General features: G+C 38.8%; 1 protein-coding gene across 9 annotated transcripts in view; it reads right to left on the bottom strand.

The window, feature by feature from the left end:
• KLHL13 (kelch like family member 13) overlaps window positions 1–16,330 on the bottom strand; it is an 89,087-nt gene that overhangs the window by 57,696 nt on the left and 15,061 nt on the right. For 4 of the 9 annotated variants that reach the window (XM_075763220.1, XM_075763219.1, XM_075763215.1 and 1 more), the window contains 2 exons: window positions 11,076–11,134; window positions 2,052–2,123 (listed from right to left, as the gene is read on the bottom strand). The exons of 2 other annotated variants lie outside the window; for them this stretch is intronic. In XM_075763220.1, coding sequence (XP_075619335.1) covers window positions 2,052–2,123; window positions 11,076–11,095 — 92 coding nt within the window. In that variant the 5' untranslated portion in view covers window positions 11,096–11,134. The remainder of the gene's footprint in view (window positions 1–2,051; window positions 2,124–11,075; window positions 11,135–16,330) is intronic. 3 more of the 9 variants (XM_075763225.1, XM_075763224.1, XM_075763221.1) reach the window with 1 other exon arrangement.

Genomic DNA, 16,330 nt, shown 5'->3' with positions numbered 1-16,330 from the left:
TCTAAAATATTCAAGTGCACATGTCTAAGAACAAAGGACATGAATTCATGGACTTAATGAGAAGGAGAGAAAATACTTGAAATATCACCGTTACAGACAGAGAGGGGCATGACTGCTAAATAAAATCAAGTACAATAGAATAACTAAAGAGAAATAGGATGGAGTAAAGAGGTCCTGTTTGGGATTACTAGAGACTGGAAACTTTTAAAAATGGAGGGAACACATACGCAATAACTCTGCTCTAAGGAAAGCCTTTTTCTTTTTCTTCTTTGAGTTTCACAGCATTATTCACTAAATGGCCATTCTTCATGCTAAGCAGAAACGCAACTGACCAAAACACTGCTAAAAGGCTGTATGCATTCACTGAGTGACAGCAGTATACAACAATTTCACTCATACACAAGTCTGAAAAGTGGAACTTGAGACTGAATATGCTCAAGTCACCATAACTGCATCCAGCAGACAAAAAGCACTTGTGTGCTTTGTTTTGTTTTTTAAAAAAGCAGGAAATCTGTTGCTTCTAATCCAAGATCAAACATGTAGTGAAAATCCCCCCGGAAGCGGAGAGCAGCATGCAGATGAGTTTGATCATTCTTCAGGAATGATTTAGCTACTGCCAAAACATAACTTCAATAATTTAAACTGTTGTCCCATGAATTATGTTTAGGCTGAGACCAAAGTACACAAGATCAGTCAATGAAACTACAGAAACAGCTTTGTTAGATTTCTTTGGTCTAAACTTGCTAAAGCATAAGGTTGCTTAATGTCAATACAACCTTTGGAACAGAAATAATTGAGCATTTAATATTAAGAAAAATGCTCAAAACAGTTCTTTAAATGAAAGGTTTGAATGTCATTATCAAGTGAAGAATGTGGAAGCCTTAAATGGCATTAACAGAAAATTGCTAGTCGTGAATGATGCCATTTGATGCAGCAGTATTTCCAATCACCTACAAGGGAAAACAAATCCTACCAGCACCGTTTCCCTACTGCAACACTCATGTATGCTGCTATATTTCCCCATCACATCCCCAGGGAAAAAAAAATAAAAGAAAAACCCACAAATCAAAACTAACATTCTTGGCACGATGAAGCTCCTTTGCAAGGAGTGTCAGAAACTTTTCTTCTAGCAGCTATTTCATTATAAACTTAAGACATCTAAGCTTATGTTTTCTTTTCATTTAAGTATGAAGTTCCTAATATAACCACAAAAAGCATCAAAATTTAAAAAAGATATAGCATACAACTGAAAAGATTTTCTACAGAAAGATACTGCACTAGAAACATACTGATTTTTCTAGTTTCTTTGAACAAATGAAACCAGTCTTTCTAAGATAAATTATTCAAATTAGACAAAACTACCATTACAGGTATGCAAAGTACAGCGCAAGATAAAAATATAAATAATGTTATAGCTTCCAGGTTCACTTAAAGGAATAATTGTTTTAAGAAAGAACTTTATTTCAAGAAAGGAGGACACTGAAATAAAGGTTGCTGGAGTTTCTTCCAGGATAACAAGCATCTCACCTCTTGTGAGATGTGTGAATTTTCTTTCTAAAAAGAGTTAAAGCATAAAAAGATTAAACAGCAAGCAAAGTGTAATCAAGATAGAATCGATAATTTAAGACAGAAATACCTTTCCAGCCATATCAGGAATCTTTTGGACATAGTCTGAGATATTTGATAAGTAACTGTTATTGCCTCCTTGTTCTAAAATTGGTCTTTGAATACATAAAAGCAGATGCGATGGCAGCTGGATCAACTAAATTAGAAAAATCCACAGAAATCTTGGATTAGTGAACTGTTAAGATTAAGGCAAGGCAATGTGGTGGGGGGCATCCTGCTTTATTTGAAAAATCACGTAGTCCATTATGTGAGGAATAAATTAGCTTACAACTCACTAACTAGGTCCTTTCATTTCTTAAAGTCACCTACTAATTAGCTCTTCCAGAATTCCTCAGTTTTCCAGATGGGGAAGAAAGGCTTCCAGGCTGTCATCCTGGAAAAATCCCACGGACTTCTCTGCAGGAATTCAGGCACTGGCAACATACCTGTCGTGAAGCACTGCTGACACCTCCCCTCTGAGCACAGAGTGATCCATGCCGCCCAGGTTAGTAACTCCCCTGTTGACCAAAGGAGATAAATTGTAATCTGTAATTTTAGATGAGAGTAGCCACAATGAAGTGTGCTTAACACGGTACAACACATGAACTTGCAGCAAAGAGCTGCCAAAGATCTGTGGTGTCCATCTTTGGTTTTTTATAAGAAAATTAGTTTTTTTGAGAAATAACAATGAGCCACAGAAAGCCACAAAGCAGATGAGCCACATTCTAAAATTTATTCAGGCATAACAGGATCTGTGTGTTGTCCATCTCCATGCTACCTTTTGAGCTTTTACAGTGTCAAGGCTATCAACAGCAGAAGAAAGAAAACTGACTCAATAAATACCATCAACTGAAAAGTCTGATGTTGGAAAAAAAAGTTGTGACAATATAAAAAGTGTCAATCTCAATGAAAAGCTTTTACCTCAATCTTCCCCAAACCTAGTGCACAGAAACTCTTCCTGCATGAATTTACTCTCTACTGCTCAGCTGTGTTGCCTGTATTTCTGCTACTGCCTTGACTACCATAAACTTCAATTAGTCTTCTCTTGGCTTGCAAAGACAGGATCTGATATAGGATGTTAATTTCTAATTAACTTGTCTTGTATTCATGTGTGCTTTATGAACACAAGGAGAACATCTAGGAGGAAATATAATCACAGCATTCTGTTTCTATGCAAGGACCAAAGCTTCAGTGCACCAAAGCTTCACTGCTCCTTAACTGTTGAAAGTCTGAACAGAAATGCTAAATGTCTGAACAAAAATGATAGCAGACTTGGGCATAATTTGAAGCACAAACAGTAAATGAAATGAGAAAAATTAATTGTTTTCTTATTTAATTGCTTATCTTTGTTCAACTCAGAGAAGCTGTGGATGCCCCATCCCTGGAAGTGTTCAAGGCCAGGTTTGATGAGGCTGTGGGCAACCTGGTCTAGTGGAGGGTGTCCCTGCCCATGGCAGGGGTGGTTGGAACTAGATGGTCTTTGAGGTCCCTTCCAACCCAAACCATTCTATGATTTTTATAAGAAAAGGTCAAGAGGGATCTAATCATAGGTTTCCAATACCTAAAATGTAGCTGTAGAGAAGATGGAGGTAATCTCTGCACAAGGATGCATTTTTCCTTTTTCTTCATTTAAAAAAAAAACAACCTTTCTTGAAAATGTTATGAACTGATTTTTTCCATTGAAAAATCAACATTAAGTCACTTCTCTCACCACAAAGCATTCCAAACAATGAAAATATTCTGTATTAAAAAAATTAAAATCACTGTACTAGTTGTTCTCTTTGCCAAAGCATCAAGAATGAAAGTGAAATTCCAAAGTTGAACGTGGTCTTTAGACATTTTAATATTAGAAAGCCTTGGGGGAATGTGACAATATTTATATCAAAATAATCTTTTCATTTCTTCTTTTCTACCCACATACTACTTTGAGTCTTTGGACAGATCTACATTTATGCTTTTCATCTTGCCTGCAGTACTACATCATTAGGGATGTGCAATTTTGCCTGACTGGTAATTTGTTTGCTGGGGGGAGTAAAGAAAGAGGGGTTTGTTTGCAGGATCTTTTCCCTTGGCAAGAGATTGAAGATATAGGAAACATGGAGGGTGCTGTTTCTCTAAAGAACTTGCACATTCAGGCTAGCTAGTGCCTTAAACAAATACAGTTACATTGATAAATGACTTTATCCTAATTGATTTGATGAAATAAACTGATAAAACTTTGAATAAAAGCCATCTTTCACAAGTGTATGCTGCCTGTATAAAGAGTTACTCTCAAATACCCAACAATTTTTTCCAGAACTATTTCTCTGACATCTTCAAGAGGCAAACTTTTGTCCTTTGTTATCTACTCTGGTAAAATCCATCTTTCACAAAATTAAATTATTCTGGTTTCAGACAAGCTCCACATTTCTTAAACCTTTCAAACTTCTGAAATGTCTTCCTGCCTTATCCCTTCAGCCATGTTAATTTACTACAGTGCATCCATCCAATACTCCTGCTTCTCTCACCACATCCAACATGAAAAGCTGCTTCCTAATGCCCTTCAGGCCTCAGCTTTGCTGGTTTTGCAACATTTGTTCCCCTTAATTAGATCAACCATCGGCAAACCGTCCAACAAGCACCTCTATTTTCTTTCATGTGACCCTTTACGCACAAAGGTGCCTCAAAAAAAAAATCTCTCCTTCGAAACAACCAGCAAGTTGGCAATGACACATGGCACTTGACAGTCAGAGTGCTGATACATCACAACTATTTCTTCTTAGTCACTCAGTTTGATTTACTATAGATCCCCATCTGCACCTGCACTCTCTTTTTGCACTCGCATTATAAGCACTTTGGATGAAAGATGTTTTATTTTACCTTTGTATACCAGCATTGTTTGTCAGGTGAGTATTCAAACAACATATTAGCGAAGGAGAGTTTCTGTAAACTAGATATTGAGCTGTACTTTTCACAGCATTTTCACGTACACACAGAATTAAGGAAAAGTATAGTGTCATTAAATTCAAAAGAATAGAAAGATCTAAACTTGGTCACTGAATCAGTCGTTCATCTGGATGAAGTAAAAAATGAGAAGTGTGCTTCATAAGTTCATAAAATTCTTCATTTATTATATTTTAATTTTTTAATTTAAAACACAAGACTGCATCCGGTAAGGTAGACTATCCGTGAGCCTTTGCAGCAAGAACCAGGAGCTCAAGGTTGACATCACACAGGTAAGCACTACAAGTGCAATTGTTAAGGTAGCACTTTGCCTCTTGCAAACCCAGTACGAAAAGCTGATTATCTCTGCTCAAAGGCCATCAAAACTAAACATGACTGCTGAGCACTCTCACAGCATGATAACAGCAGAGACTCAGGCCGATCCATCAGAGGCTATTCTGATCCAGCTGCAAACACCCAAACGCAACATCTGTTGCCTCAGGGTTGCTTAGGAGCAAGTGTTAAAGAGGGTATCAGACAAATGTTTTTTTAAAAAAAATTCCCCACAGATTTTTCTAATTGAAAAGACACTACAACAGTGTTCCTTACTATGTTTAAAAAAAATAAAAAATAAATCAACATACTGTTATCAAAGCTTTTCCATTTTGGCTCCTTGAGGCAGGAGCAAGAGATCAAAGAGATCATTGTTAAAAACAACAGTTGTGTGAAACTGTCCAAAGTCTAAAATTTAAGGAAGCTTCTGTTACTAGAAAAACCAACACACTTCATATTGCACACAGGAGTTCATTAAAATTCAGCAGTAGGCATATGCTGGATCAGTTCAGACTTCCTGAAATGCCATTTACAAGCAGTGTAATTTCAGGTAAGCCGCATATACTAAAAAGGAAGCGAGACTGAATAGAACAGGATCCACTACACTGAACTCCAAATACAAAGTTTATAGCCATATTTATACAAAACCATATTTAAAATCAGGGCAAGTAATTCTTGTTTTATGTAAACCATTCTACTGCAAAACTACATTGTACAGCACACAGAGCACTATTAAAGCAATGTAAACATCTGGCACGTAAAAAATACACTCTAACATGCAGGATGCAAGCTAGCAATGGAAGTATTACTAGTGTGCAGAGCCTAAAGCTCCAGAAGAGCTACTGCTTTGCCCTCATCATGCTAAAACATGTCCAAAAAAAAAAAAATCATTCAGAAGGACTCCTGCACCAAATCAGAAACTGTTTTACTGCATAGCTACAGCAACCTTTCATAAGGCATTGTACAGACAGCAAAATAAACCTCTAGAAGAGGAAGAAAGACCTTTATACAATCTTAATGCAATCAAACCTATAATCTCAAAACCATTCAGCAATTACAACCTCTGCATAGAATTTGCAGGAGCACAATCATGCTTCTGTGCTCCTGAGCTAAAAGGGGATTATTTCATTGCCTAACTACACCGGCATCTGTGCCCTAACGGATCTTGGCTCTCAAGTCAATTCATGTTTTGGTAGTTACAGGCTTCCTAATTTGAACTCTAAGAGTGACAAGTCTGACAATACCAGTGTCATTGTTAAATTTCAAGACAAACACGGAGTGGCATTTTATATAAAAGATTTATGTAAGTAAAGTTTAAAAACAAACCTGTCTGCTTACACACTCGTTAAGTGACACGCAGGATAAAAGCTGGACTTAAAAAAGAAGCTCAGAACACAGTTTTACTCAAATTCCAGCACACTGGTTTGTGTGAGCCATAAGTCATCCTCCGTGGTCCCTCCTCTTTGTACATTATTTCTATAGTTTATCTGAAGGAAATGAGCTACTCTTCCCACACCAATGACCTTGAAGATGACACAGCCTCCAACTAGTACCCTGTGTTTAGACTAACCCCTCAGCCTATCTGCTATGGCTTTGCAGCTGACAGCCTCATCAAGACCAGAGACAGCTCTTCCTCACCAATACTTCCCATCCAGTAGACCCCCCTTCAGACAGGTCTCTCCAGACTGTAGTGGAAGGGTCACCTCTTGCCACATCCACCATTTCAGGCTGTATTTCAGGTTTTGGACAGTAAGCTGTGAAGAACCAGGCCGGAGAGTTCCATGAACCTAACATGCCTTACAGGTGGCAGAAGGGCTCTCCCTTGTCCCCTTCCCTTCTTCAATGCCCTTACTTTACTGCCAGCAAAGTTAGCTTTTACCTGAAGATTCCCAAGGATGAAAAAACTACCTTGTTACACAGTATCACATCTTGCCCGCAAACGAAACTCACTCATTTCCACAAGGGCAGGGCACTGGGCAAGGACACAGTTTCAACCCCCTGCACTGAAAGTAAAGTACCAGAAAGCACAATTTTTGCAATGCTGAGGTGTGCATATCAAAACATTGTTTTAAATGAAATATTCTTTTGAATTTTAAGTCAGCTGATCAAGTGTTTCGTGCCTGGATTTACACAATGAACCAAAAGTTAACTCTCACATATTTATGGCAAGATTAAGCAAAATATTATGAAGCTTATTAGTTGGCTCAAAAATATCTAATCAATTTCATGTAGAATTGTTCTTAAAATGTTTGAGTCCTTACAGATTTACAGTATCTTCAGTGTTCTGTAAAGGACTTGCATTTCACCTGCATTTTCCATCCCTCCTAAAGCCTTTATCCAGTACAAGTCACCTATGGCTACAACTTCAGCATATTAGAGCTCATTCATCACCACCTACACTTAATAAATCCACACTGGTGAAACAGACTCCACTGACAAAAGTTTGATTAGATAAGCGTTGCATGTAAAAAAACCCACACACAGAAGCAATCCAGCAAATACAAGTAAAAGAAAAACCTGTATTATCTCCAGGAAGATAACAGGACTCATGACATTTGGATCCCGCTTTCTCTTCACTAGCAGTGAAAAAAATCCTGGTAAGAAACCAGCTGCTGACTGTCAGTTATTTTAAGAGCATAAGGCTTTATGTGGTTACTAAGATCAGGGAAGGCCAGCGGAACATATTAGTCCATTCACGAGGAAACTGAATAGCATAGATACAGCATGTCCCTTCGGTGTCCAACCTGTCACATACACCCCTAATCTACTGATTACCGAGGGCACAGCTCAAGTACCTATTACTATTGGACAAATTAGACTTCCTCAGACATGGGCAGATGTCAAGTAGAACAAGGCACCCTCATTCAGCCTGTCAGGAAAAAAAATCAGCATAGGGAAGGGGTACGTATCTCTGTTTTGGTTTAAGTACTTTATTTCTACAATTTTAAGTAAAATATTATCCAGTATACTTAGGAATTAATATTTTTGAAGTTTATGAATGTAGGGGTCAATAATACTAAATGAAAAAGCTTTTATTGTATATTCTCACTTTACTAGCAAAGCCACCTTTTAACTTAATGGACTAAGTTGCAATATATATTTTAAGCTCTTTAAAGCTTGCTGCTTAAACATTCAAAGGTGAAACATTTTTCCACTTTTAACCAGAAATCCTGCACATTCCTAAGTGCACAGTAATAACCACAATAAAAACAACAGTAACAGGTAAAAAGCAATTCCCATTATACATCCCACAAACTTTATATAGCTGCATATAAAGAAATATATTTCCCACTCACAGAAAGAGATACTACAGCACAGATGTTAAAGCCAAGGTTATGATCTGGTAGAACTGGAAAAAGAAAACAGTTCCTGCACCTCCACCCTGCAACAAGGACTAAACTCTATTCAATTCACAAGTATCCCATTATATCTTACCCATATTCACCCTTGCAATAATCCCATAATTAATGAAACTAGCCAGATAGATATTACCTGTTACTGCAGCTACTAATACTGACACAGAGGAGTCTTAATGTAGGCAAATCCAGAAACACCGTTCATGGTGGGTGTCATGGGCTGTAAGCCTTATCCGCTCTTAAGTATCTGAGCATAACCTGACCCAGCCATATGCTGAAGACCGTGAAAAGCTGACTGCCATGCAACTAAAAGGTCTGTAACAGCAGCCATCTGTACGAATTAAATGTTAGCCTTGCAAAATAACTGCTATTTTTCACAGAGCCTTTTTTAAAATCACCACAGTAAAATACAGTCAACATCTGTAAATATACTCAAAGAAAAATGTATGTATTATCAGTAACTGTGGCATCACTATGAAAAATATTTTAAAGGTATGAAGACTGAGACTTGGGACATTTACATCTAAACTATATTTCTTGCTAAAAAAAAAGAGATCAAACAAGTTCCAATGTTATTAAGCTGATAATAATGAAGATATCTTATTTAAAAAAATGTGAAGTTATTTCTCAACTGCAAGTTTATCCAAGCTCTGTAGAGTGATACCCAGTTGACAAGTACACACAACTGTATTTGTCTCACACACTGTACCTGTCTCAAGCACAAACTTACGCAAGCCTGAACAGACCAGCTGGCCACACAACTTCTACTTCATTTACCCTTTTATCTTCTAGAAAGCTACAGCAAGAGTTTAAATTTTTTTTTTTTTTTAAGATAAAGATTTTTAGTTATGAAAAAGCTCCTTTGTCCTAAGGAAGCAGCTTAGAAAGTTGAAACAAAGAATCTGAACCAAACCAAGTCTTTGGTCATATCCTCTCACCTCACCACTAACAGCAGAAATCTGTTGTTGAATTTGGAGAATTTCAACAGAGACACTTTTTAGAACAGTGTCATCCATGAAGGAAGCAGCCTAAGGAAGTAGCAGACCCCTGAGCAAGTCCCACCTGACATACTGGCTCTCGGGGGCAGACCAGAGCAGTTTGAGGAGCTGCAGAAGGGAGCTCTGCCCACGAGATCAAATCCAGGGAGTCTGCTTGAGCCCTGGCCAGAATCTGAAAAGGAGAACAATGCATGCCATGACCGAGGAATCAAATAATCCACTGCTCTGGTTACTCACATAAGGTATCACAGAACATAATATTTCTATTTAAAATATTAATTATTATTCTTAAAAGTTGTATTACTATTAAATAATACTCCATATTATCACTGCTGTTCAGCCAACTGTGGTAAAGTCTTCAAGGACTTCGGCCACAAGACAGTGATCTCAAGGTCACAAAGTAAATCGACTCAGCACTATCTCCTGGATAAGTCAGCTGGATCAACACAAGGATTTCTCCTGCTGCTTCATAAAGAATCCAGCTCCTGGCCAGGACACTGTTACAAAGAAATCCTCCCGCAGCCTTTCTGAACTGGCAAGCAGAGTCTGAAGAAGCCAAGGCAAAGATGACTACAAGCCTAAAAAACCATTTAAAAACCCTTTTCCTTAGATCTAGGTAACAAAAAAAGGCAAATCCTATGTAAGAACCCAAACTGGTTCCTACCTAGGAGTTTAAGCAATCACTAGTCTATTATAATAAAAGGGTATTTTTCAATTTAAAAAAGAACAAAATTTTCATGGTGTAACCTTAATACTACAAATGCAAAAAAAATTAGAAATTGAGGTGCCTGAGGTAACAGGAGTTGTTCTAACTTGAGCTCTTCAGTGCCAAGAAAAGCACTGAAGTTGTCCACAAAGGCACCATTCTCCAGCTAATTATCATTAAAACAAAGCAGTAGCTCCAGAGTATCAAAGCTTATGGGTTTAAAAGAAAGCACTCAAGACCACATTACTCATATTATACTTAAAACAACCAAAAAAAAAAAAGCACAGAGACTATCATGGAAAATTATAAAATAACATGCTGCTTTAATTCTCAACTGTTACTGGAAATTTAGAGGAAAAAAAAAAAAAGGAAACATTGGGACTAATTGCCCCAAAGGAAAGAGCTGGCTGATGAGTCTACATCACTAGAAATAGCATATTTATGGAGTCCATCTGACAAACAAGACATTGCATGACCTAACTGAGATCACAAAAAATGACCTTGTTTCCACAAAAGTAAATCCTTTAAGTACTTATCTAGGTACAGCTTTATTCTGTCATAGAGGTTCTTCCTTTCCTGTAACATTTTGGGACCGCAGTTTAGCTGTATGCTCCCAGAACTGTGTTCCAGTAGACAGGAACTGAAAACTTTCAGGGAAGCTTCTATTGTCTCCTACTATTCTCATCTTCTTTATGGCAAATATATCAGACTTCCAATCAAAATTAGACAAGGACAATAAGGTGTTACTAACCTGTCATGCAGAGCAGGTAGCACCTGTAAGCCTGACAGAAGAGCTCCTCTAAGTACCAAGTTAACCCTACTAAATGTTACCCATATACCCAATGTTAGGGGGTTTTACTGGCGTCTAGAACAGGTTCAGCACTCAACAGTAAAAGCCTTTGGTAGGCTGATTACTATAAAAAAGTTACAAGTCATGGTTAATCATTTATGAAATCGTACATATTCTATTGCTATCTTCCAGCTCTTTATTTCAACAATCAGCTTTGTCTATGGTTTCCTTGAAGGGCTCTATATTCACAGCTTTCCAGAACCAAATGAAACTGTTAGGCAAATGGCAGAGTTATTCTATGTTCGGAAAAATAATTCCCACATTAGCATTTTGGGCTTTTTAGAAAACACACATCAGTTACTCACAAAGTGTCTCTCCACATCATCTCTGATAAGCGGAAATATCTCCTCTGTTCTTCATGCACCTGTAGTCAAACAGAAAAGAATTGAAGCACAGTCACAGACAGACATCCCGAAATAGCATCTGCCTCTCAGATCCCATGGATTTTCACAAAACAAGCCAAGATTCATTCTAAAAGTTCACACACAATATGACTTTCCCCATTTCACTAACTTTCTCCAGTAAAATTGCAGAGATAAAGGAGCATGAAAGAAAGAAAGCTGTTTCTTGTTTGCATGTATTACACTGCTCTTTGCTGTGGAAATAAGAATGAATTATGAAAACTAATCAAGTGAACAGAGAGAGCTCATGCCCTAGATTTTTCAAATAATCTCTTGGTTTAACCCAGTTGTTTCTGAGCCTGCCTATCCCATGAACAATTTACTAAAATGGAAGCTGTGACTCATTAAAGCCACCTTTTATAAATAAAAAAGGAAGAGAAACAGCTCAAATTATTTATGTGCAAGACTTAATCACATTAAATTGTATGAAAGAGTCCAAAATTTTCATGAGTTCCGTTTTTAAGATCTAATATAGTTGATAAAAAACCCTCAGTGTTCAAATTTTTTTTTGTCAAGAGTATATCTTACAGCCTTTAACAAAAGTGAAAGACTACAGCCTATACTCAAGTTTGTGAAGTCGTACTTCCACTCGAAGGGACAGTGAAAAAGTTGTAACATTATCATTCAGCAGCAAGTATTGCAAAATATAAATGGTGCCTTAAGAAAGCCACAGTTCTGATTTTTGGTCTTTTATATATTTTACATTGATAAACATAAGTAAATCATTAAAAATTAGTAGTTGTATGAACTGGGTATTTCTTTAAAGCAATTTACTATTAATTCACAGCCCAAAGTAGAAAATTCTATTTTTTTAATTAATATCTTTAACATACAAAAGTAAATTAGTATTTCTAGATACGGTGACAAAACAGTAAATCTATGCAACAGATTTGAAATAACAAGTTGATTTATATATAACAGAGAACAGAAACTTCTGCAAGTTATCCTCTCCCCTCCAATTGCTCTGTACCATTAAAAATAAAATTCTGACTTCAGAGAGTAGGTCACAAGCAATACTGATTTAGGAGCCCGTCTAAAATTTTGTTTTGTTAAAGCAGATTTAGACATTTAGTGGAAGGAAATCATACACAGTATTTGTAAGCATGAATTATAAATTCAGGGTGTGCTTTGCAATACTTTAAATGTGCTGTAACGGAGACAGCATCAAACAGAATTGCTTAACAGCATCTAACTTGCCCACTCCCTCCCACTGATGCTCGAGCAGCTGGTAGAATAAGGCGGTTCTTAATGCCTGGTGTTGCTGCACCTTGGGACATCCAAGGTAACATTCAAACAAACTTCAAGTTTTCCTCTATTAAAGAAGTCCACTGAGTAAACAGGCTGATTTATCTATCCTCTATCACCAAACTAGGCATGTTCAAAAGTACCATGTACTTCTGAACTGCTTTCCTACCATCATACTCAGAAATAGGTATTTGCAACGTCCTACGTGATGTGCAGTGTGGTTAACATAAGGAGGATGGATAGTGCAGTCTCCTTGTTTTACCACCCTGTGGGCATTGCACAGGCTTCTCTGATGAGGCGAATACACTACACAGCAGTACGAAGAGATCAAAGGACAGGTGGCCCTCAACTTTGCAAAACTCTTAAATTAATTCTAAGAAATAAATGAAGTTGGCCTCCACTTGGGCAAGCATACGCTACAGACGGGTTTGTGTATATAGCTCAGCATCTTCTTTCCATACACCTGCTTGATGAGGTCAAAACCATGTTCCTTTGATGTGGTCTTTAATAGGGTAGCTTGTCTGTACGTATCAACTATACTGCTCACTCCAGTTTGCCTAAAGATTGGGAAGAAAACCTAACCTTTCAATTATTAACTACAAATAAAAGTAATTTGGGGGTTTTTTAATCTTTCCATTTTACATAATTTCCCTAAACAGGAGACTCCAAGTCAACTTAGCTGTGAGTTTGTTAAAGTTTTTGGAAAAGTGTTAGTAGTACATAGTAAATTTGTGCTGTACCCAACAAAACTAGACCCAAATTCCTGAAAAGATCAGGTTCACCTTCTTCCAGAGACTGTTTAACACATTAGACTGGCCAAACTATTTACATACTTTCAGTACTACTTCTAACAACTATAACCCTGTTTGCTAGTTTCAAATAAAAAGCTATTACAGTGACTTCAGAAATGAAATCCCTTCTATCTGTGTATCTCCACCCCTCACCTGAAGGTTTCTCTGCAATGAGGTTTTAGCTTATGGTATCCGCTCACATTACTCTGCTTGTGAAAGCAAGCTGAGTCAGTTATATTGCAAGGTAAAAGCTGAATTTTTCTTTTTATTTTTTTGTAAATTTGGGGCTTTTTTTTTTTTTAAACCACTGCTGATGGGACAAAAGAAACTACCTCTCTGGAGGTGCATGGCTGGCTTGCAGTAGAAAATCATGAGAAATGTTACAGGTATTTTTTTTTTCCTGTACATAGGAGAAAACTAAAGACTATGAAAATGAATAGTGCAGGATGGGTAAGCTGATGCACAGAAGTTATAGAACTGGCAACTGACTGATTTTCTTTCAATAAAGTACAAAATTTAGCAAGTGCATAAGGAATATTTACCAATCCTCATTATCACAGAAATTCAGATAGTTCAGATTCTATGCTAAAAATACTTTTTTTCATACTCAAAAAAGTTTTAATTAACTTTCAACTTTAATGATAGAGGTCCTATCAACTTTTCCGTCCTCACTGTCAATTCTACATGCCCAACACACAAATATGAGAAATTCACACCTCTGCTTACGACTTTACATCTACTCACTATATCCACAGAAAGGGCAAATCTGATCGCCAGCACTAACTTGCCTCCCCCCACCAGGAGCTGGGGCTGAATTTCTCGCTGCTGTGCAAGTTCCTCAGAATTCTGGTTTGTGGTGTTTGCTCCTGTTACTGCTGTTATATTTTGCCATCATTCTTTCAGATATGCAAAAGCAAGTACATATATTTATGAATAAAGATTCATTTCCCATATAACCCATTATATTTGTTTTAACGACCTTCAGCATGAGTTTAGGAAGACAATTTAAAAGGGGTGTGGTTAAGACCCAGGTAAAATTGATTAGCATTTCACAGAGAAGTTAAACTACTTCTAATTCCAACTCCATAAAACAAATAAAAACACTACATCTATTGTTCATATGCCAGTGCACATTTAAAGTGAAACTTATTTTTATGCCTGTATTTCGTCTTCTATCAGAATGCTCTAGGTTTTCAGAGTTGATGGACAATGCACATGGCTTATGTAGGTTACATGTATCAGTCACTGTCAGCTCTTCAGAAACAACAGCAAATTAGTGACACAAGACATGTCAAAGAGCGTACCATAAAGTGTGCAGGGCACAGTCTAGGAAGCCATTAAATGAACAAGCCCACGCATTCTCAGGGGCAAACATACGACCATACAGTGAACATGAAAATTACACTAGTCAAGTGAGAGGACAGATCTTGGCAAACACGTCATTTCTACAGAAGTCACGTTGTTTTCAAATGATGCTCAGGAATTGCAAAGCCAGAGGATGCTGTGATTTAGCCTGATCTACAACTTTACCACAGTCCTTTCTCTAGCACAGTAGCCAATGAAAATTAAAAGCCTAACAAAACAGAACTGCTGAAAAACAGACTGTTGACTAAATTCACAGGGAGCAAGAAGCTAAATTCGAGCCTGGAAACATTAATGAAGGATGCAGTTCCACACTTAGTTTAACAATGTGGTGGGCTGACCCTGGCTGGGGGCCAGGTGCCCACCAGAGCCGCTCTATCACTCCCCTCTTTCATTAGACAGGGGAGAAAAGGTACAATGAAAAAAAAAAACTTACGGGTCGAGATAAGGACAGGGAGAGATCATTCTCTAATTATCATCACGAGCAAAACAGACTGAACTTAGAGAGGGAATTCATCTTATTTATTACTAAGCAAAACAGAGTAGAGGAATGAGAAATAAAACCAAATCTTAAAAACACCTCCCCCCACCCCTCCCATCTTCCCGGGCTCAACTTCACTCCCAGTTTCTACCTCCGCCCCCCCCAGCGGCACAGGGGGACGGGGAGTGGGGGTTACGGTCAGTTCATCACACGGTGTTTCTGCTGCTTCTTCATCCTCAGGGGGAGGACTCATCATTCCCCCGCTCCAGCGTGGGGTCCCTCTCACGGGAGACAGTCCTTCATGAACTTCTCCAACGTGAGTCTCCTCCACGGGGTGCAGACCTTCAGGAGCAAACTGCTCCAGTGTGGGTCCCCCACGGGGTCACAAGTCCTGCCAGCAAACCTGCTCTGGCGTGGGCTCCTCTCTCCACGGATCCACAGGTCCTGCCAGGAGCTTGCTCCAGCGTGGGCTTCCCATGGGGCCACAGCCTCCTTCAGGTGTCTCCACCTGCTCTGGCGTGGGGTCCTCCACGGGCTGCAGGTGGAATCGCTACACCCCCTCATCCTCCCTCCACGGGCTGCAGGGGGACAGCCTGCTTCACCATGGTCTTCACCACGGGCTGCAGGGGAATCTTGCTCCGGCGCCTGGAGCACCTCCTCCACCTCCTTCTGCACTGACCTTGGTGTCTGCAGATGTTCTTACATCTTCTCACTCCTCTCTCTGGCTGCAAAAGCGCTCTCTAACTGTTTTTCTCTTTCTTAAATATGTTATCACAGAGGCACTGATTGGCTTGGCCTTGGCCAGCAGCGGGTCTGTCTTGGAGCCGGCTGGCATTGGCTCTGTCAGACACAGGGGAAGCTTCTAGCAGCTTCTCACAGAAGCCACCCCTGTAGCCCCCCCGCTACCAAAACCTTGCCACGCAAAACCAACACAAACAACCACTTGCCTACCTCGCGCTGAACCTAACAAACCCACCAGCTGCACAACTGAAGAGAAAAGGGCTGTCGGTGGGCAAGCGGCGCCCGGCACAGCTCGCGCTGCCTCCCATCAGAGGAGCAAGGCGATCCCGCTCACCGGCTGGCAGCCGCACAGCCCCGGCATTCACTGAGCAACCATGCAAAGAGCAGAAGAAAGCAGCATTGTCGCTTTTAGCAGCGGCTGAGTAAATCTGACATTGAACTACACTCCTAAAAACTTCTCTAAATAAGAAGTAATAATAAGACAACTTCTCTCTAAATACAGAGAAGTATATGCCTAAAAAGGCACTTTTATCTTAGAA

Source organism: Balearica regulorum, chromosome 11, assembly GCF_011004875.1.
Source record: "Balearica regulorum gibbericeps isolate bBalReg1 chromosome 11, bBalReg1.pri, whole genome shotgun sequence".
NCBI classification, from domain to species: Eukaryota; Metazoa; Chordata; class Aves; order Gruiformes; family Gruidae; genus Balearica; species Balearica regulorum.
This window is presented reverse-complemented; position numbering and strand designations above follow the sequence as displayed.